The sequence below is a fragment of the Mytilus edulis genome, chromosome 4 (assembly GCF_963676685.1).
Source record: "Mytilus edulis chromosome 4, xbMytEdul2.2, whole genome shotgun sequence".
Classification (NCBI taxonomy): Eukaryota; Metazoa; Mollusca; class Bivalvia; order Mytilida; family Mytilidae; genus Mytilus; species Mytilus edulis.
This window is the reverse complement of record NC_092347.1, coordinates 96,433,370-96,454,928: the sequence shown is the minus strand read 5'-3', so window position 1 is coordinate 96,454,928 and position 21,559 is coordinate 96,433,370. Positions and strand designations below refer to the sequence as shown.

The 21,559-nt window shown below is 32.8% G+C and overlaps 1 protein-coding gene across 1 annotated transcript in view; it reads right to left on the bottom strand.

The window, feature by feature from the left end:
- The window catches only part of LOC139521626 (fibroblast growth factor receptor 3-like), a 51,414-nt gene that overhangs the window by 9,160 nt on the left and 20,695 nt on the right, over positions 1-21,559 (bottom strand). The window contains exons 12-14 of the mRNA XM_071315105.1: positions 14,634-14,709; positions 14,203-14,270; positions 12,822-13,036 (exon numbers count right to left, since the gene is read on the bottom strand). Of these exons, the coding sequence (XP_071171206.1) occupies positions 12,822-13,036; positions 14,203-14,270; positions 14,634-14,709 (359 nt within the window). The remainder of the gene's footprint in view (positions 1-12,821; positions 13,037-14,202; positions 14,271-14,633; positions 14,710-21,559) is intronic.

Sequence of the window (21,559 nt, the reverse complement as noted above, 5' to 3'; positions counted from 1 at the left end):
GCAAGAATAATCGCGGATTATGTTTTTGCTTTATTCGGGGATACCTATTGTGCGAACGCATGTCCTCCTTAGTGCCGTATTAAAATGTATTAAAAAAAAAAATCAATATCAATAACCATATGATGATATAATGTGCCCCTTACTTTATTTCAATACGAATTATATTGGTGGTTTTCCTAAGCAAATCAATTCTCTGTATTTAATGGATTTCGAGGGCTGAGTATCATTTTGTGAGACTTTCCTAAAGTGCCTTTAGTTTGGTCTTTAATTGTTTCTTAAACAAATTAAGATACAACAAACACATGAAGTAGCATTTAATGATGACTTCAAATCGCTTCTTGATAAAGACAAGACTATACAATCGTTTAAAGATAAGACATGCATCTGTGTTTGAAACTGAAATTGGAAGCTCTGAAAACAGTTTGTTAAAGTTTCAATCAGTTGCAACGCAGATATTCGATGCCGATCGGCGAATTCTCCTACAGACAATTAATAACTATTTAATATGTTTATTTGAGTATTCGGTAGCAGTTATAAAATCTCATAATCCTAATCAATACATGAAAGTCTACCAGAGAATTTCATCACAGTTACCTTTAAATCATTAGCCCGGCCTCCACCTTATGTGAAAACGCGCGTCTGGCTGTCAAATTATAATCCTGGTACCTTTGATAACTATTTACACCACTGGGTCCATGCCACTGCTGGTGGACGTTTCGTCCCGAGGATATCACTAGCCCAGTTGTCAGCACTTCGGTGTTGACATGCATATCAATTATATGGACATTTTAATAAATTTTCTGTTGACAAAAAAAGTTTTTCGAAAATCTAAGCCTTTTTTTTTATCTCAAGAATAGACAACCTTAATCGTATTTGGCACAACTTTTTGGAATTTTGGGTCCTCAATGCTCTTTTACTTGTATTGCATTTTAACTATTTTGATCTGAGCGTCACTGGTGAGTCTTATGTAGATGGAACGCGCGTCTGGCGTATTAACTCATAATCCTGGTACCTTTGATAACTATTTATTTACATTTATTTCAAATCAAACAATTGAAAATAATTTAATTGCCAAAAAAATACGGATTGTTTGACTACGAATTATACAATCATTATACGATCCACGCAGGGTTGTAATCATAACAAGGCGAAATGTTATATTTTCACAACCACGCTCAACATAAGGCAGAAACAAAACAAAAATGTAACTAAAACGATAGGAAGAGGCAAGACAAACAAAAATAAACCAAAAAGGAATACAAATAAATAAAAGTAGATTGAAATTGCTATTAAATTGATTTCTTACTATTTTAGAACAAAGCTTTTAGATTATTGTTAAACATCATTGAATTGTGATGCTGAATTATTACTTGTGACATAATCTGAATAACTAAATGCATGAAGGCTTGATAGCTTGTAGTTAGTCTTCAAATTGAACGATTTATAAATTTTAGAATAATAAAAAAAAACTAAGATTTTGTCATATTTATCTCATTATTTAGTAAAAATACTGGATTTCTAGTATCTAAACAAAGTTTATATTTTCGTCTCATCTGTTGAGAAAGACCTTTATATACTTTTACAAAAAGAACTATATCTTTTTCGAAGGATTCACAATTTGTTTTGATCCGACGTAATGACAACGTCTATTGTCGTATGACGTCAGAAGAGTGAAATAACCACGTTTATTTCACATGTGAAATTATCGGTTTTATTTCACTGGGAAATCAATGTTATTCATTGCAACCAATTTAAAAACAGTATATCTGCTTCTAAATGCATTTCCAAGTCTTTATACTTGTAAAAGTTTGAAGTTTATAAGTTAATGTATACCAAAGGTTTGTTTGTTTGTTTGTTGTTTTGTTAGTTGGTTGTTGTTATATTTGTGTTTATATACATCTATTGTTAATATGTGTGTAATAGTAGATTAATTATGTTTTATTCATGTAGTTGATATTGTATGTAGAGAGCCTTATTGAAAATGGTTTTAATCCAAATGAGTTACTCTCTTTAAATAAAGATATTATTATTATTATTATTATTATTATTATTATTATTATTATTATTATTATTATTATTATTATTATTATTATTATTATTTTTATTTTTATTTTTATTTTTATTATTATCATTATTATTGTTTTAGTTCGTACAGGTAAGCGAAATCACCATTGTTGTAGCTCGTACAAGTGAGAAATACCACTAATGTTGCAGCTCATACAAGTGATAGAAACCGATAATTTTAAAACTCGTACAGGTGAAAGAAACCACCAACGTTGTAGTTCGTAGAGAATTTAATCAATGTTTTCCCATCAGTTGCACTTTTATCAAATACATTCCACTTCGTTATTTAAATAACAAGGTCTGCTTACCCTTCCGATGCACCTGCGATCACCCCCTGTTTTGGTGTGGTGTGGCTCAGTTTTACCCTTCCGATGCACCTGCGATCATCCCTTGTTTTGGTGTGGTGTGGCTCAGTTTTACCCTTCCGATGCACCTGCGATCACCCCTTGTTTTGGTGTGGTGTTGCTCAGTTTTACCCTTCCGATGCACCTGCGATCACCCCCTGTTTTGGTGTGGTGTTGCTCAGTTTTAGGTTGTCGATGATGTGTTTAGTTTATATAGATGTTCTTTCGTAGGCTTTCTTATTTTGCTATGCTAATGTCAGTGTGTTTCGACTAATGAGTTTTAATATTCATTTGGTATAGTACCTCGCCTATATTTTATGTAAAGAAAATCACTCAAACGTGTTGACATAATAGTACTGATCCAAAAGAAATCGAGAAGCCAGTGTGGTAATCCTTTGTAATGCATCCAGATTTGCTGATAATTGATTGTCAGCTTATAACACAAATGAAAAATGAAAAAATCTCATTTTAGTGCATACAGGACAAATATAATTATGCAAGATCATCTTGCTCCATCATTATCGTATTATGTAAACAATAAGTCCAGACTAGCCAGAAGCGCCCTCAAAGTGAAAACTCTCCAAAATAATAACGTATGCTAATTTGTCGTCTTTTTAACAATGAAGCCTTGAGAAATTTGCTGGTCTTTAATTGAACAAAGAATATGGTATATGAGATGTAGAACACCACACAGACGTAGACAGTCCGTGGTGTAATACCACAAGGAAGTAGACAGTCCGTGGTGTAATACCACACGGAAGTAGACAGTCGGTGGTGTAATACCACACGGAAGTAGACAGTCCATGGTGTACTACCACACGGAGTAGAAAGTCCGTGGTGTAATACCACACGGAAGAAGACAGTCCGTGGTGTAATACCACAAGGAAGTAGACAGTCCGTGGTGTAATACCACACGGAAGTAGACAGTCCGTGGTGTAATACCACACGGAAGTAGACAGTCCGTGGTGTAATACCACAAGGAAGTAGACAGTCCGTGGTGTAATACCACACGGAAGTAGACAGTCCGTGGTGTAATACCACACGGAAGTAGACAGTCCGTGGTGTACTACCACACGAAGTAGAAAGTCCGTGGTGTAATACCACACGGAAGAAGACAGTCCGTGGTGTAATACCACACGGAAGTAGACAGTCCGTGGTGTAATTCTTTTATTCACCATGACTTTATCAGGTTTCTGTCTCGAGACATATATAAGCAGATATGCAGCATATGTTATAGGCCCAAGGCCTTTCTTTTATAGCAGTTTCAATAAGCAGTTTTTCATTACTTAACTGAATTTGAAAAAAAATTATAATGATTTCTATCATTTTGTAACATTAAATTTTAATAACACAAAAAAATCCGTATTTTCATGCCAGTACCGAAGTACTGGCTACTGGGGTGGTGATACCCTCGGGGACTAATAGTCCACCAGCAGAGGCATCGACCCAGTGGTAGTAATAAGATTAACGGTACCAATTTTCTTGCACCAGATGCGCATTTCGACAATATATGTCTCTTCAGTGATGCTCGTGGCCAAAATATTTGAAATCCAAAGCTTATATAAAAGATGAAGAGCTATAATCCAAAAGGTCCAAAAAGTATAGTCAAATCCGTGAGAGGAATCAGAGCTTTGCATGAGGGAGATAGATAAATTGCACGGATGAGTCAAATTATTTTTCGAATCCGCATAGCAAGGGACATAACTCCCTGACAACCTTCTACAGGCACTGATTATATTGATTAATTGTTTAAATAAAGGCAACAGTAGTGTACCGCTGTTTGAAAATCACAAATCGATTGAGAGAAAAAAACCAACAAATCGGGGTTACACACTTAAATTGAGGGAAACGCATCAAATATAAGATGAGAACTACGACACAACAGAAACACAACATTCAAAATGTTTCACATTTTATTAAAACACAATCTGCTAGTCGCTGTAAGGGTAAGACCAGTTTCATGGTCATTTTTCATATTCTTTAGATTTCCAAGGACATTACTTCTTTTACTTGAAATTGCTTGACGTTTCGTTCGAAATATTGTTGATTTAAAACCTGTATACAAATTTCAAAAAAGGAAAATTCAGAATTTTAAAATCAAGAACGATTACAGAGCAATTTGTCATGTAATTTATGCTTCATAAGAGGCATAACTCTTATTTTTTGTTATTGGTACTGGTTTCAAATACGATCAAAATACGCAACACTTTTTCCGAGGAAGAGAACATTTAAGTTTATTGGAATTGTTTATTCGGCTTTTATTTTCAAGACCATTATAGATCCAGCAATTTTTATTTTAGATGGAAATGTGTTTCATCAATCGAGATGTTCATCATTTGACAAAATGCACTGATAAAATATCATAACCCTTATTAATACAGGAAAGTCTACAAAAGCAATTGATAACAGTTTGCTTTAAAAACATAGCCCGGTCTCCACCTTTTGTTGGAAAACGCGCGTCTGGCGTATTAAATTAACTATCTACACCACTGGGTCGATGCCACTGCTGGTGGACGTTTCGTCTCCGAGGGTATCACTAGCCCAGAAATCAGCACTTAGTTGTTGACATGAACATCAATTACATGGACATTTTGATAAATTTCCTGTTGACAAAACTAAATTTTTTTTAAATCTACCGATTTTTTTTTATCCCAGGAATAGATTACCGTAGCTGTATTTGGTACAACTTTTATGGAATTTTGGGTCCTCAATGCTCTTTAACTTTGTACATGTTTGGCATTTTAACTATTTTGATCTGAGCGTCACTGATGAGTTATATGTAGACGAAACGTGGGTCTGGCGTATTTAATTATAATCCTGGTACCTTTGATAACTATTTACTGGCATTTACTTCAAACCAAACAATCGAAAAAAAAAATAATTGCCAAAAAAATACCGATTGTTTGAATACGAATTATACAATCATTATACAATCCACGCAGGGTTGTAATTATAACAAGGCGAAATGTTACGAAATTTTCACATCCCCGCTAAACAGAAGGCCGATGAGAAAGAACAAAATAAATGTAACTAAAACAATAGGAAGAGGCAAGAAAAACAAAACAAACCAAAATGGTATATAAGTACATAAAAGTAGATTGTAGTTGCTATCAAATTGATTTCTTACTATTTCAGAACTGTTGTCAGGTTATTGTTTAACATCATTGAACTGTGATGTAAATTAATTACTTGTGACATAATCTGAATTACTGTATGCATGAAGGCTTGATAACTTGTAGTAAGCCTTCAAACTAAACGATTTATCGATTTTGAATTAAAAAAATACCTGAGCCTTTTTTACATTTATCTCAGTAACAATACTGGATCTCAAATATCTAAAAAAAAGTCTGTATTTTCATCTCATCTGTTCTTTCTCAACAGATGAGACGTTATAGCTCGTACACGTGAGAGCAATCGACAATGTTATAATTCGTGCAGGTGAAAAAAACCGCCAACGTTGTAGTCCGTATATGTTTTCCCCTCAGTTGCACTTTATCAAATACATCCCATTTTCGTTATTTAAATAACAAGATCTGCTTATCCTTCCGAAGCACCTGAAATCACCCCCTATTTTGGTGTGGTGTTGCTCAGTTTTAGGTTGTCGATGATGAGTTTTGTGTATATTGTTTGTTCTTTCGTAGTTTTTCTCATATTGCTATGATAATGTCAGTTTGTTTTCGACTAATGAGTTTTAATATTCATTTGTTATGGTACATCGCCTATCTTAAATGTAAAGAAAATTAATCAAACGTGATGACATAATGGTACTGATCTAAAGGAAACCGATAAGCCATAGTAATTCTTTCTAGTGAATCGATATTCGCTGATAATTGATTGTCAATTTATAACACATATTAAAAAATCTCATCTTAGTGCATTCAGGACAAATTTAATTACGCAAGATCACCTTGCTGCATCATTAGCTTGTTATGTAAAAAATATGTAAAGACTAGCCAGCAGCGCCCTCAAAGTGAAAATTCTCAAACAAAATAACGTTTGTAATTTGACGTCTTTCTGGTTAATCTAAAGTCCAATGAAGCCTTAGAAAATTTCTGGTCTTTAATTGAACAAAGAATATGGTATGTGAGATGAAGAACACCACACGGAAGTAGACAGTCCGTGGTGTAATACCACAAGGAAGTAGACAGTCCGTGGTGTAATACCACACGGAAGTAGACAGTCCGTGGTGTAATACCACACGGAAGTAAACAGTCCGTGGTGTAATTCTTTTATTCACCATGACTTTATCAGATTCCTGTCTCTAGACATATATATATGCAGATATGCAGCAAATGTTATAGGCCAAAGACCTTTCTTCTATAGCAGTTTCGATGAGCAGTTTTTCATTACTCAACTGAATGTTAGAATAGTATTTTATATACATATTATCAAAAACCATCAAGAATTTCACAAAGGTTTCGATTAGCAGGTTAATTTTTCCTATCTCAACTAAAGTTGAAAAATCTGTCACAATAATATATCAAGAGCTTACATCATGTACATGATAATTTTCATAATATTCAAAACATTTCCCAGTTCCTAGAGCTTTTTTTTAATATTGTTTTTTAATAATACAAATTTTCTTCAAATCAATCATAAATTATATTTGTAAACAATCCATAAGATCCGTAAAATAGCAGGGCTGAGTCGAGTTTTACCTTCAATGTTTTAACCAACAAATTATATTTCTGAGGGGCATAACAAGAAACATTACTCCTTGAAAACTTTCTACAGCCACTAATTGTTTTAAGATGTTTAACAATTGATGTATTGTTTTAAAAAGTTTCACATGAATTTAAATTCAAACTCTGCTAAGCGCTGTAAGGGAAAAACCACTTCTAAGGTCATTTTTATATACTTTATATTTTTAAGGACATAACTACTTTCACTTGAAACTAGCTGACATTTCCTTCGAGATATTGTTGATTTAAAACCTGCATACACATAACATAAAAAAATAGATTAAGAACTCTAAAAGCAAGAGCGGCAACAAAGCATTTTTTCATGTAATTTATGCTTCCTCTTAATTTTTTTATCAGCACTTGTTTCGAATGCTTTATTTGTATAATGTCTTTATCAAAATACGCCAAACAGTGGAATTGTTTTTATACGGTTTTTGTTTCCAAGGGTATAACTCAAACTTTTTTTGTTTATATGAGACGTGTTTCATCAATCTGGACGTTCATCTAGGACAAAAATGCACCGATAAAAACATTGCTATTAAGTTATGATATACCAATGGCACATTAGTTGTGCCATGTGTACTAATATGTGTGTGTTTGTCTTTTTCATTTTAAGCCATGGCGTATTCAGTTTGTTTTCGATCTATGAGTTTGACTGTCACTCTGTTTACGTTTGCCCCTCTTTTAGAAATGAAAGTAAAAACTCTAAAACCAAATCTATTAAAGTCTGGTCTTTACTTAAATTTTACGTGTAGTGTCATTTGTTTTACATCAAATATAATCAGTTACGAATCAATGTTTCAAAACTTCAATCTACAGACTTATAAATTTCATGACCCTTACTAATAGAGGAAAGTCTACAAGAGCATTTCATCACAGTTTGTGACCTTAAAAGTGTAATTGCTTGAACTATGGTTTTTCTCCAGCGTTTATCTTGAAGATGTTTAAAGACTCTTTATGCGAAGCTGTATAACTTATACATTGTATCTGAACCAGAAAAATCTATTTAATATTTCATTTAAGGTGGTACCTAACACTTTAACTAAAATTTATTTGGCTCGTTTAATTTTCTTAAAATTTTGACAAAGTATTTACTTTGACCATTTGACAAAAATATAAAAATTTCAAAAAATTTGAACCAATCGTTTAATCAGAAAAATTACACTGGTTATATAGCAGTTTGACAAACACTTATTTTGGTCATTGAGAAGCTTAATATTCCCTTATGAACACAACGTCATTAAAACGTTCTGCTGATTTTACAGAGTTATCTCCCTGTAGTGTTAGGTACCACCTTAAACATAAATTACAGTAAGGTTCAGTTCACGTTAAGTTCACATTCATAGATTTTGATCTAGATACCGACAAAACAAATTGTTGTCCCTCAAATACCCAAAAGAATTAACTGAAATGTACTCTTTATTATAATGACATTTGTGCAAATGCTATTCTGTTTTATTTGAAATAATATGTTACTTTCTCGTAGGAAATCACAAATTTGTCTGTCTTTGCTTTTTCAGGGATACCAATTTTGCAAACCATGTCCTCCTAAACCACTTATTGAAATTTATTAAAAAAATCAATATCTTTACCGGATTTTGTTATAATGTACCTTTTATTCGATTTTGATACGAACCGTATTTGGGGTTTTCCAAAGCAAATATTTCTCTTTGTTTAATTGATTTCAAAAGGCGGTGTATCATTTTGTGAGCCTTGTCCACTATGCCTTTAGTTTTGTCTTTAAATGTTTCTTAACCAAATTAAGATACACAAACCAAATAAAGTAGCATTTAATGATGACTTCAGTTCGCTTGATAAAGAAAGGCAACAGTAGTATATCAATGTACGAAATTCAAAAATCGATTGAGAAAAAAACAAATCCGGGCTACAAACTTAAACTGAGGGACACATGTCAAAACAAAAGGAGAACTACGATACAATAGAAAAACAACACTAAAATGTAACACACACAGAAACGAACTATAATATAACAATGGCCAATTTCCTGACTTTGTTCAGGACATTTTAAGAAAAAAATGGTGGATTGAACCTTGTTTTGTTTTTGCTAGCCAAACCTCCCGCTTTTATGGAAATGTTAAATATAACATTAAAATAGCAACATTACATGACCTCCCGCTTTTATGGAAATGTTAAATATAACATTAAAATAACAACATCACATGACAGGACTATAATACAAATAAATTGGAGAACATAAAGGACAGAGATACACACGAGTAATAGCTATCAAAAGATACCAGATTTATAATTTAATACGCCATACGGACGTTTCGTCCACACAGGACTAACCAGTGACGCCCAGATAAAAAAAAGTCCGAAAGCCAAAACAAGTACAAAGTTGAAGAGCATTGAGGACCAAAAGTTCCAAAAAGCTGTGCCTACTACAGCTAAGGTTTTATACCTGGGATAAGAACATCCTTATTATTTAGAATAATTCATACTTTTGCAAACAGTAAAGACAAGACTTTAAAATCGTTTAAACCTAACTATGCATGTTTGTTTGAAACTGAAATTGGAGGCTCTGAAACAGTTTGTAAAATTTGCAATCAATTTACAGTTGCAACGCAGATATTCGATGATGATCGGCGACTTCTCCCAAGGACAACTATTAACTATTTAAACTTTTTGTTTGAGTATTTGGTAGCTTTTTTACTTGTATTTGCTAGAAACTAAATAATCGGAAATAATTTAGTTGCCGATACAATACGGATTATAATGCGAATGTTTATACAATCATTACAAAATCACAGCATGGTTGTAATAATAACAAGGCGAAATGTTATAAAATTGTTGTGTACACGTACATACATACACACCCACACTCAACATAAAGCAGATGAGAAAGGTAAAAAAAAATGTAACTACATATACAACAATAGGTTGAGGCAAAATAAACCCCAGAAACAAACTTGAAAAGTATTAAAATAAATTAAATTAAATTAAAATTGCTATAAAGATGGTATGGGGTCTACATTAAAAACGATAGAATTTGCTCATAATTTTCCAAAACGTAGTATATGTAATTGATATATGTTCAAAAATATTATAAAAATGATAGGTCGCTACGAATTTCTTAAGCTACCGGTTGTATGGATTATTCAGGGAAAAAAACATCATTATGTGAAGCTAAACTAAATGATAGAATTTTAAAATAAAATACGAGAAGATAGCTTTTCGAAAATGCTTTGAGAATATCAAAAGTCACCGTGTTTGTTTTCCTGCTTAAATACAAAATAGCAAAATTCCATGTAGTTTCCAAAAAATGGAGTTATCTTCCCTTAAATGCCAATTTTAAAAACATTAAAAATCAAGCATAATATACAATTGTAAAAATATTTATATTCATAAGTTATAATCTTATAAATTTGTTCTTTTAAATGTAAATTCACACTAGTTATCTGTACCTGTATCAAATTTTGCTATCTTGATTGAAAATCTTGACATTAGATTCTCTGTTTTTTTATAATCCAAGATGACGAAAGATTCCCATACCACCTTTAATTGATTTCCGACTATTTCAGAACAAAACTATAACTTTTTTGTTCGGTTATTGATAACAACATTGCATTGTAATTTCAAGATGCTTCAGGGTTTGCTTGTAACTTAATATAAATTAGTGTAGGCACCACGGCTGAATAACTTGTAGTAAACCTTCAATGGAAACGATTTATCAATCAAATAAAGAGAAATATGTTATTAGAAAAACATATTTTACAAAACTGAGTCTCATTCACAATTATTTCAGTAAAAATACTGGATTTCAAGTATTTGTATTTTCGTCCCTTCTAATTGTTTTTGATGTGTTTTTTCATTTGATTTTGCCATGATGAGGGACTTTCCTATTTGATTTTCCGCTGAGTTCAGTATTTTTGTGATTTTACTTTTTTCTATTCAGAACCATTTCATACTTTTACAAATAGAAAGGATTTTATGACAATAATTCAATCATAGAATTGATGTGAATACAGAATTTAGCATAGCGGTTTACTTCTGTTGCCTTTATTTAGCTGGAAAAGGTGTTTGATTGTTGCTGTGAAAATAGAATAATTGACAATCGATTTCCTTGCTGTCGTTTCCCCCCCCCCCCCCCCTCAAATTTCTAACTGTTCATCCGCAGTGTATCCAGTCTTATAGACATAAAAAATACTTTTGAAATCTATATCAAGTTCCGGCGTTGTGTTCAACGTATTTTAGAATGAAATTCAAAACAGTGTGGCTGTGGCCATTGATTGACACATTAAATTCATCCATTGTCTGGGACAATTTAGGTGAACGTTTGTATGTAACGACCACCGCTCACTATGTACTTTTTTAAGACACTGAAACTATGGTGTCACCAAAGGTTCTTAGTACCTTAATAAAGTAATTCGAAAACTATTCAGAAATAACACGATGTTTTGATTTATATATCAATTATATAAATCAACACATAAAGGTTATTCCTGATTAATTTGTCGAATTATTTTATAATTAAAGGCGTTAAGAAACCTTTGGTGACCCCACAGTTTAAATGTCTATCGTAGGTACGTTGTGAACAGTGGTCGTTACAGACAAACGTTCACGTAAATTGTCCCAGTCAATGGATGAATTTAATGTGTAAATCAATGGCCACAGCCATACTGTTTTGAATTTCATTCTATTTTACTTTTCAATAGTACATACATGTACAAAAATTCATATAACAAGAATCACCAGAGATAACTGCCCGCACAACTGATCAAATCAATCGCCAATACCCTTTTCCTCCGACGAAATAACTAAAGGCATATAAACACACAGGGTCTATATAGCCTTAATTTTTTAAAAACTTAAATGTGGTTGTGTTAATTTAGTTTTACGTGCGCACACATCCTTTTTCTTAACTATCTGAACCGTATGTCTTAAAATCTTACACAGATAAGAAAAAATGCGCAATGCAGTAACCAACAGCATGCACATTAACTAGAGCTATTGGTTTGATACCCCTGAAAAACCACAGAAACAACATATATAACATGTGTCTTGAGTTTTATCTTAAAATGAAAGGGTCATAGTACTGGATTTCCACTTCCCTATCCCCCAACTCCCACTTCCTTTCTTGCTGTATTTCAATTTCAATTATCCCCCTTACGCTCACTTCCCTACCCCTTATTCCCAGACAAATATCCGGAAAAAAGTTTCAAAGCATATACCTTTTTATACTCCGCCCCAAAATCGCACTTCCCGACCCCCTGAACCCTCCTTTCTGTCCCTCATTCCTATGTTCCCTTTCCCCTGTCCATCTTCTCTAAAATGTTATAATAAAAATCTTCAGTACTTTTAAGAAGTCATTAAGGACAGTAAGTATTTTGAATCATCAGATCATTCGATTAAAGACCGGTTAATTGAATTAGTAAGTTTGTCATACACGTCCTTTCTGCTAAATCTATTATATATGTTTTAAATGTTGTAGTTCTCAAATAACATAACAATGAAAGGTAGGGTATGAAATATTATTTTATAAAGACATTATATTCACAGATTAAGTTGAAAACCACTTTGTTTTTTTAAGTAATTCACAAGTCGGGGATATTTGAAACCCTGAAAAAATAAATGTATATGTAAATGCATAGTTACGTTAAAAGTCATCTTCATTAGAACGTGATCTAGCAACCGTCCAAGTTATGAAATGTACAAGCCATAGGTTGGTGTTATATATTCATTTAATGCTTAACATACGTGGTATACCTACACGTCTGACTTTATTGTAAACACCTGGTCAAAGATGGCTTCCAGCGCCATCCATTTATATGGTAACTTCCTGGCTGAGGTAGGTTGGTAAAGATTTCGTTCGTAAATATCTCGTGTCAGACCAAAATCAGACACTTTTATTCGCTCTTCGTCATACATAAGTATATTTCTTGCGGCTAAGTCTCTGTGAATAAACTTCCTTGATGCCATGTATTCCTTAAATGAAAATAAAAAAAACAGTCCAAGGATTTTTTCATTATCTTACCTAGACAGGCAATTATCAATTGATTACGAAACTACTGCCAGTGGTTAATTTGAAAATAAACCAGGAAGACAACACCAAAGCAGCCGTGGGAAACAGAATCCAGAAAATAATAAACCAACATCACGTAACAAAGTACAAATAAAAAAACTCTAAAATTAAAAGAAAACGCCAATAACTACCGAAAACGCAAATTACCACCGAAAAACGCACACTAACTGAGGTCACCGACAACAATAGTAAAAATACACAGAGGTCAACATAATGTCAACAGATAATTTGAGAAAACAACTCAAACAACTTGAAATCACCAACTACTATAGTTTATAAGACGCATTCTGAAAAGGACTCAACACCTTCTGAAAATACGGACACACTATAAAAAAGAATAATAAGTCTTTTGAAAAAGACGCTATATTTAAACAAAATGAGACATACACTAATGGAAGAAAAATAATTGAATGTTTTAGCTAACATATAATATGTCGTGTACTGCAATCGTCGACATATTAAGTGAGACAGCAACCAAACAACATAGAAAAACCAACAAACAATCAATACACGGTCGATATTCAACAATTATAGACTGGTGTAGAAAAATGTTAATATCTCTAACTCTATGACAAAACATTCTTTTCGTCTGGCTTCAATTTATAAATTAGTGAGTTGAAGCTTCTCCAATAAATGTGTGTTTGGAAACTTATACTCTTTTATCATTTAAAGAAGTGCATGTCTCTTACGTCTTCTTTACACAATATTTTACAGAACCAAGGGCAATATATACTAGAGCTGAAATAGAGAAATGTGTCACTAGAACAGTATAGATAATACAATAACAGTAATTACAAAGAGAAATGACCTCAGTATATATTTAAGAAAGAGAATAAAATATGCTTAGTTTTTAATCAAATTTGCGTTTGGCACCAAACTCAGTTATTTAATTTTTGTAAATTCCCAGAAGACACTCAGAGTTCGATATGCTAATGGCGTAATGCATCGAAATTCGTAAACTATCTAAATGTTTAATTGGATCTAAAAACTCTTACATAGAAAAAAATGTGAAAAGATGAAAGTTATTGTTCCGTTTTATTTGACTGACAATGATTATAAAGTAACTCACCATCGCCAACACAATCTGTCTGGCGTAGGACAGTAAACGAGTCTGGTGTAATTCTGTTGGTGAGTGTGCTATAGAAAGTACAGAAAAAGATATTGTCCTTTGATATTATATTTGCAAGAATCTTATACATGTTGTTCTCTTTCTCGGTTGAGAGTCATTTATATGAATAAGCAAATGATCAATTAAAACTAAACGACATAAAAATAAAATAAATAACAAATAGAAAATATAAAACCTGCTACTTCTTTGGACGAACAAATAAAGCTGAACGAAAGTAAATTATACATACTAGACTACATCAAGTATTTGTCGTGAATAACAATGAATAAATATATCGGTGGTTCTTAAACAATAGAGTACTCGTTAAAGGATAAAAAACCAGGAGCAAGACCAATCTTTATTACGTAAAGAAGTATGAACTGAACACTTACATGATGTTGCACTTTCCCCTGAAGAATTCAAACCACTATCGTCGTCAGAGGAAAGTCGGAATGTTCTATAATCAGTCTACAAAAAAAGTAATATGTTCGCCTTTCAATACATCAGACAGAGTCAAACGATATTTACCATGAAAAATGGTACATATTATACTTTTTTTTATGTACAAGAATGTGTATCTAAAACAAAAACCTTTATTTGTCGAGAGATTTAAAGTTTACATAGGCAAACATAAGAAAAATGGTACATATTATACTTTTTTTTATGTACAAGAATGTGTATCTAAAACAAAAACCTTTATTTTTCGAGAGATTTAAAGTTTACATAGGCAAACATAAACTGACTAAAACTAAAGAGATCTAAACAGAATGAACAAAAGCCGTCTAAGGTCATATTTGTTTGAAGGAGTTATGTCTAAGGTCACATTTGTTTGAAGGAGTTATGTCTAAGGTCACATTTGTTTGAAGGGGTTATGTCTAAGGTCACATTTGTTTGAAGGAGTTATGTCTAAGGTCACATTTGTTTGAAGGAGTTATGTCTAAGGTCACATTTGTTTGAAGGGGTTATGTCTAAGGTCATATTTGTTTGAAGGAGTTATGTCTAAGGTCACATTTGTTTGAAGGGGTTATGTCTAAGATCATATTTGTTTGAAGGAGTTATGTCTAAGGTCACATTTGTTTGAAGGAGTTATGTCTAAGGTCACATTTGTTTGAAGGGGTTATGTCTAAGGTCATATTTGTTTGAAGGAGTTATGTCTAAGGTCACATTTGTTTGAAGGAGTTATGTCTAAGGTCACATTTGTTTGAAGGGGTTATGTCTAAGGTCACATTTGTTTGAAGGGGTTATGTCTAAGGTCACATTTGTTTGAAGGGGTTATGTCTAAGGTCACATTTGTTTGAAGGAGTTATTTCTAAGGTCACATTTGCATATACTGGCAGAAAACAGTAAACGGTTGCCAATAATTACTTGCATTCATTTCATTGATTGTCGATAGTTTTATAAAGTTAACTATGTTAGGTAGTTTCAGTCGAAAACCGTTTAAGGTAAACTTTGCCTATAGGAGTAAAAGCCGAATACCATCTAGGGTTCGCTTATTCTAAAAGAGTTAAAGCCGAAAAATATTTAGGGTCAGCTTTTTCTAATGAAGAAAAAGCTGAAAATCGTCTAGTAAGGTCATTTTTTTTCTAATAAATAAACAGTCGAAAATCATTATGGTCCGTTTTTTCTAGTAGAGTAGCAACCGAAAACCATCTAGGGTCAGCTTTTTCTATGGAATAACAGCCGAAACCCGTTCAAGGTCAACTTTGCATATAGGAGTTGCAGCGAAAAACCACCCAAGGTCAGCTTTTTGTAATGACATTGCAGCAGAAAACCGTCTTAGGTCAACTTTGCCTAGGGAAAAAGTTCGAAATTCGTCTACGGTCAACTTTGCCCTAGGAAGTTAAAACTGAAATTTGATAAGGTAGTGAAGTCGAAATTTGTCTAAGGTCAACTTTGCATGAAGGAGGGGCGAAAGTTACCAGCGAGACATTCAAAGCTCATAGATCGGTGTTCCAAGCATAGTTTTGGTTGATTAAAAATCTATAGTTTACATATCCTTTACATCATGTCAGTACCGACGAAAGAGCAAATGGGAATGGCTTGCTTGATATTTATTGCTTTTTACTCTGAAGTCCATTTAAAGAACCTATGATTCAAATCTATTCGAAACCTCTCATTATTGAACATAATTTACTTTGCATGAATCAAAATAAGTCATTCTTTCTCCCACTATACTTTATAACTAAACAGTCATATACATTCACGGCCGACACTCGGCTAACCGAGAGATTGGTCGGTTAATCTATATTGAGTATGCGGCTATATGGGCGATTGGTCTGTTAATCGGGTTGGTTATACGTCTGTTAAGAGTAAAACGCTTAATTTAATGTTAAACTCTATTAAATATACAGATTTTTGGCATGTTATAAGAACCAAATCAAAAAAAGAAAAGTGTCTGACAAAATGATATCTATCATAAAACATTTTGCACTTGTAAAAACATTTCTTAGTCTGCGCAGTTTTCAGTAAAACTAAAAGGCATCGCTCAAGCACGTAGTATTTATGCTTATACGCATAGCAATGTTTTTAATAAAAGGCGAAACAAACAAATTAAGATATCATTTAAAGGACAAAAATAGTACTGTGGTTCTAAAAAATAAATTGACATTAGTATATATTTCACAATTGTAAAATATTGTGAATAATACCACGTTTCAGTGAAAATTATGGGAATAAAGTCTCTTAATTTGTTGGACAATTGAAATTGTGTCAATTTAGAGTTATTTAGCCACGACAATAATTTTGCTACCTTTATATTTTCCCCTTGAAAAATTTAAGAATGAGATGTTCCTGAGTAAACAAAAATGACAATACGGTGCTACAGTATCCTAGACAGAGAATTTTTATTTTGACTTTCTTTGCATTTTATTGAAGGGTGTGTCACTTCAATATAGCGTGATATGAATTGGCCTCTGGAATATGCATGAATGTTTTATTGACGTTTTCAATCAGCCTTAATTTTTGTGTCTGTTCGAAGTAGCACGTTCTCAATTCCGACTGAAAGAGTCTTTCTAATACAACACAGGGTATATATATATAACGTGTTCTCGTTCACATCTTAACATGATATTTGTCACTGGACGTTAAACCCTAATTTGTCAGCATCATCAAATTGGTTCTTTTCTTCTATTACTTAATCATATGGTTTTTACAAATCACTCTAAAGAAGTAAACGGAAAGGAGCGAATGCAGCTACATTTGGTTATTTTAAGTTTCAATTCATTTTATTCCGTTTAGTTCCTTTCTACATAAGTGCAGAGGAGAACTACAGTTGTCTATGGTAGCCGGTGAAGTCCATTTAGCGATTTCGCCTTTCACATTCTATAGGGCAAAAACGCGAAATTGCGAAAAGGCGAAATCGCGAAGTCGAAATCGTGAAATGCGAAATCGAAAACGAGAAATCGGTTTCGCGTTTTCGCGTTTCCGACTTCGCAATTTCGCGTTTTCGCCATATAGAATATGTAAGGCGAAAATGCTAAAGCGCTAAAACGCAAAATGGCATTAACCTCCCACCATAGTTGTCCGCATGTAAACTTCTAGAATTTGTCACCAATATGAGTACATCGCAATCCGTTACTGTTTCAACAGCCATCGGTGTTTCATGTGTGTATTCTTATACAAGTACTATTTTTCTCTCGTTTTTAGCAATGTATCACTCTCTACTGTCCTTATATATTATTCTATATTCTGCGTTTCTATCCAGATTCTCGTGTATACCATGAGGGTCCGGATTCGGGGTATTGTTTATTTCTGTATTCTTTAAATTGTATTGACATTTTTGTCTACATTTTATTTATCTTTCTCATTATTCTTTCTTTATTTTTCATATTTTGTCGTCCCAATATATTTTACTTACTGATGTTTAAAAGATAAATAAAGAGCTGCTGAACCAACGCCTCTTATGTTTTGTGCTGGTAGAGTTCCCTTAAGTGGATACCAGATGGTATGCAGGGTTGTCAGATAAAAAAATCAAATACCGCTACATTGACAATAACACTTAAGTAAACTGCATCTTTTATTGTCGACATGTTTCTGATGTTTAGTTACATTACGACGCTTATCTCTGATTTATAAACTGGTTAACTTACCAATGTAGATGACACATTTGTGTCATCCATGACAATTAAACAGAATCAACATGATATATTCTTGAATGAAATTAATATTACTTAAATATTACACTTTTTGAACCCATGTTTATCAATTTTCAATTTCATGTGTTGTTTCCGTATATGTTATGTTTCATTGCTCATGTGTTGTTTTCGTATATTTTAGCCGCTCGTCTTGAGCCTACTCGTTTGACCCCATAACACCCCATATAGCAATAAAATTATACTTGTATTGCCATTCATAACTCTTAACAGACCAATTAACAGACCGGGTTTTATACATCCGACCCATTAACAGACCAGGTTTTAAATAAAGATTGATTTATGTCACCAAAATACAGATTTTCGTGTAGATTTTTCACACAATGATATCAATATGGTTAACAAACATAATGTTTTTCTCTTTTCGATGTTCAAAATATTGAATGCAAGTAAATTTAACCAATGTGTCATTTTGTGTACATTTTATGTGTGTAAAGTGTGTTTAAATTTATTGATTAGTAACCCGCCTTTTCATTTTATAGATCGTACATCGAAGCTAGAAAAAAAAAATAATGACACCACTGAATTCAGTACATTGAATTGTTTTGTTAGACATGAATACTTTTTATGATGAAAAGATATTTAGAAAGTTATACAATGAAACATCACGGCCGACACTCGGCTAACCGAGAGATTGGTCGGTTAATCTATATTGAGTATGCGGCTATATCGGCGGTTGGTCTGTTAATCGGGTTGGCTAAAGTCTGTTAATCAGGTGTTATCGAGAAAATCATTGAAAACTCAGCATTTTTCATTGTATAACCTTTTAAATGTATGTTTATCATGAAAAATATTTATGTCAAACAAAACTATTCAATGTACTGAATCCAGTGGTGTAATGTTTATTTTTCTAGCTTTAATGTACGATTTATAAAATGAAAAGGCAAGTTACTCATCAATAAATTTATACACATTTTACACACACAAAATGTACACAAAATGACACATGGGTTGAATTTACTTGCATGCAATATTTTGAACATCGAAAAAAGACAGGCATTATGTGTGTTAACCACATTGATATCATTGTGTGAAAAATCTACACGAAAATCTGTATTTTGGTGACATAAATCAATCTTTATTTAAAACCTGGTCTGTAATTGGGTCGGATGTATAAAACCCGGTCTGTTAATTGGTCTGTTAAGAGTTATGAATGACAATGAAAGTATAATTTTGTTACTTTATGGTGTGTTAATTTGGTAGGCTCAAGACAAGCGGCTAAAATATACGGAAATAACACTTGAGCAATGGAACATAAAATATATACGGAAACAAAACATGAGCAATGGAATATAAAATATACGGAAACAAAACACATGAACAATTAACAATTTAGGCAATGGATATCGAAAATTGATAAAAATGGTTTCAAAAAGTGTTAAATCAGTAAAGTAAAATTGATTTTTTCCGAGAATGGTCGCACATATCATGTGAATTCTGTTTAATTGTCATGAATGACACCAATTTGTCATCTACATTGGTAACCAGTATAATATAAATCAGAGATTACCGTCGTAATGTAACTAAACATCAGTAAGTAAAATATATTGGGATGCCTCAATATAAAGCATAGAGAAAGAATAACGAGTAAGATAAATAAAATGTATAGAAAAGTAACATAACAATTTAAAGAATACAGAAATAAACAACACCCCCAATCCGGACCCTCATGGTATACACGAGAATCTGGATGGAGATACAAAATATAAATAAAAGATAAGGACAGTAGAGAGTGATGCATTGCTAAAAAAGAGAGAGAAAAAACAATAATTGTTTACGAATAAAGACATGAAACCCCCCTGAGTGCTGAAACAGTAACGGATTGCGATGTAATCATATTGGTGACAAATGCTTGAAGTTTACATGTGGACAACTGCAGTTCTCCTCTGCACATATGTAGAAAAGGAAATAAACGGAATAAAATGAATTAAAACTTAATACAACCAAATGTAGCTGCATTTGCTCCTTTTCATTTCCTTCTTTAGAATGATTTGTAAACAACAGATGATTAAGTAATAAAAGAAAAAAACCAATTGGATGATGCTGACGAATTAGGGTTAAACGTCCAGTGACAAATATCATGTGTATATGAGAACGAAAACACGTTATATGTACCCTGTGTTGTATTAGAAAGACACGTTCAGTCGGATTTGAGAACATGCTACTTTGAGCAGAGACAAAAATTAAGATTGATTGAAATCGTTAATAATAAATTCATGCATATTCCAGCGGCCAACCCAGAGCACGCTTTATTGAAGTGACACACTCTTCAATACAATGCAAAGAAAGTCAAAATGAAAATGCTTTTACTGGAAGGATAGTGTTGTACCGTATTATCTTTTTTTTTACTCAAGAACATCTCATACTTAACTTTTTCAATGGGAAAATATAAAGGTAGCAAAACTATTTTCGAGGCTAAATAACTCTTAACTGACGCAATTTCAATTGTCCAACCCATTAACAGACTTTATTCCCATAATTTTCACTAAAACGTGGTATTACTCGCGTTATATTATAATTATGAAATATTTACTAATGTCAATTTATATTTAAGAACCAAAGTAGTATTTTGTGTCTTTTAAATGATATCTAAAATTATTTGTTTCGCCTTTTATTAAAAAAAATTGCTATGCGTGTAATCATAAATACTACACACTTGCGCGACGCCTTTTACTTTTACTGAAAACTGCGCAGACTATGAAATGTTTTTAAAGGTGGAAATTGTTCGATGATAGATATCATTTTGTCAGACACTTTTCTTTTTTTGATTTGATTCTTATAATATGCCAAAAATCTGTATATTTGATAGAGTTTAACATTAAATTGTGCGTTTTACTCTTAACAGACGTATAGCCAACCCGATTAACAGACCAATCGCCCATATAGCCGCATACTCAATATAGATTAACCGACCAATCTCTCGGTTAGCCGAGTGTCGGCCGTGAACATGCTGAACTTTCAATGATTTTCTCGATAAGACCTGAACAACAGACTTTAGCCAACCCGATTAACAGACCAACCGCCGATATAGCCACATACTCAATATAGATTAACCGACCAATCTCTCGGTTAGCCGAGTGTCGTCCGTGACATTACACTCAGCGAAGGTAGCTATTATGTATCCTTTTGTGTTTACTGGAGACAGCTTCATTTTTGTAATTATTACT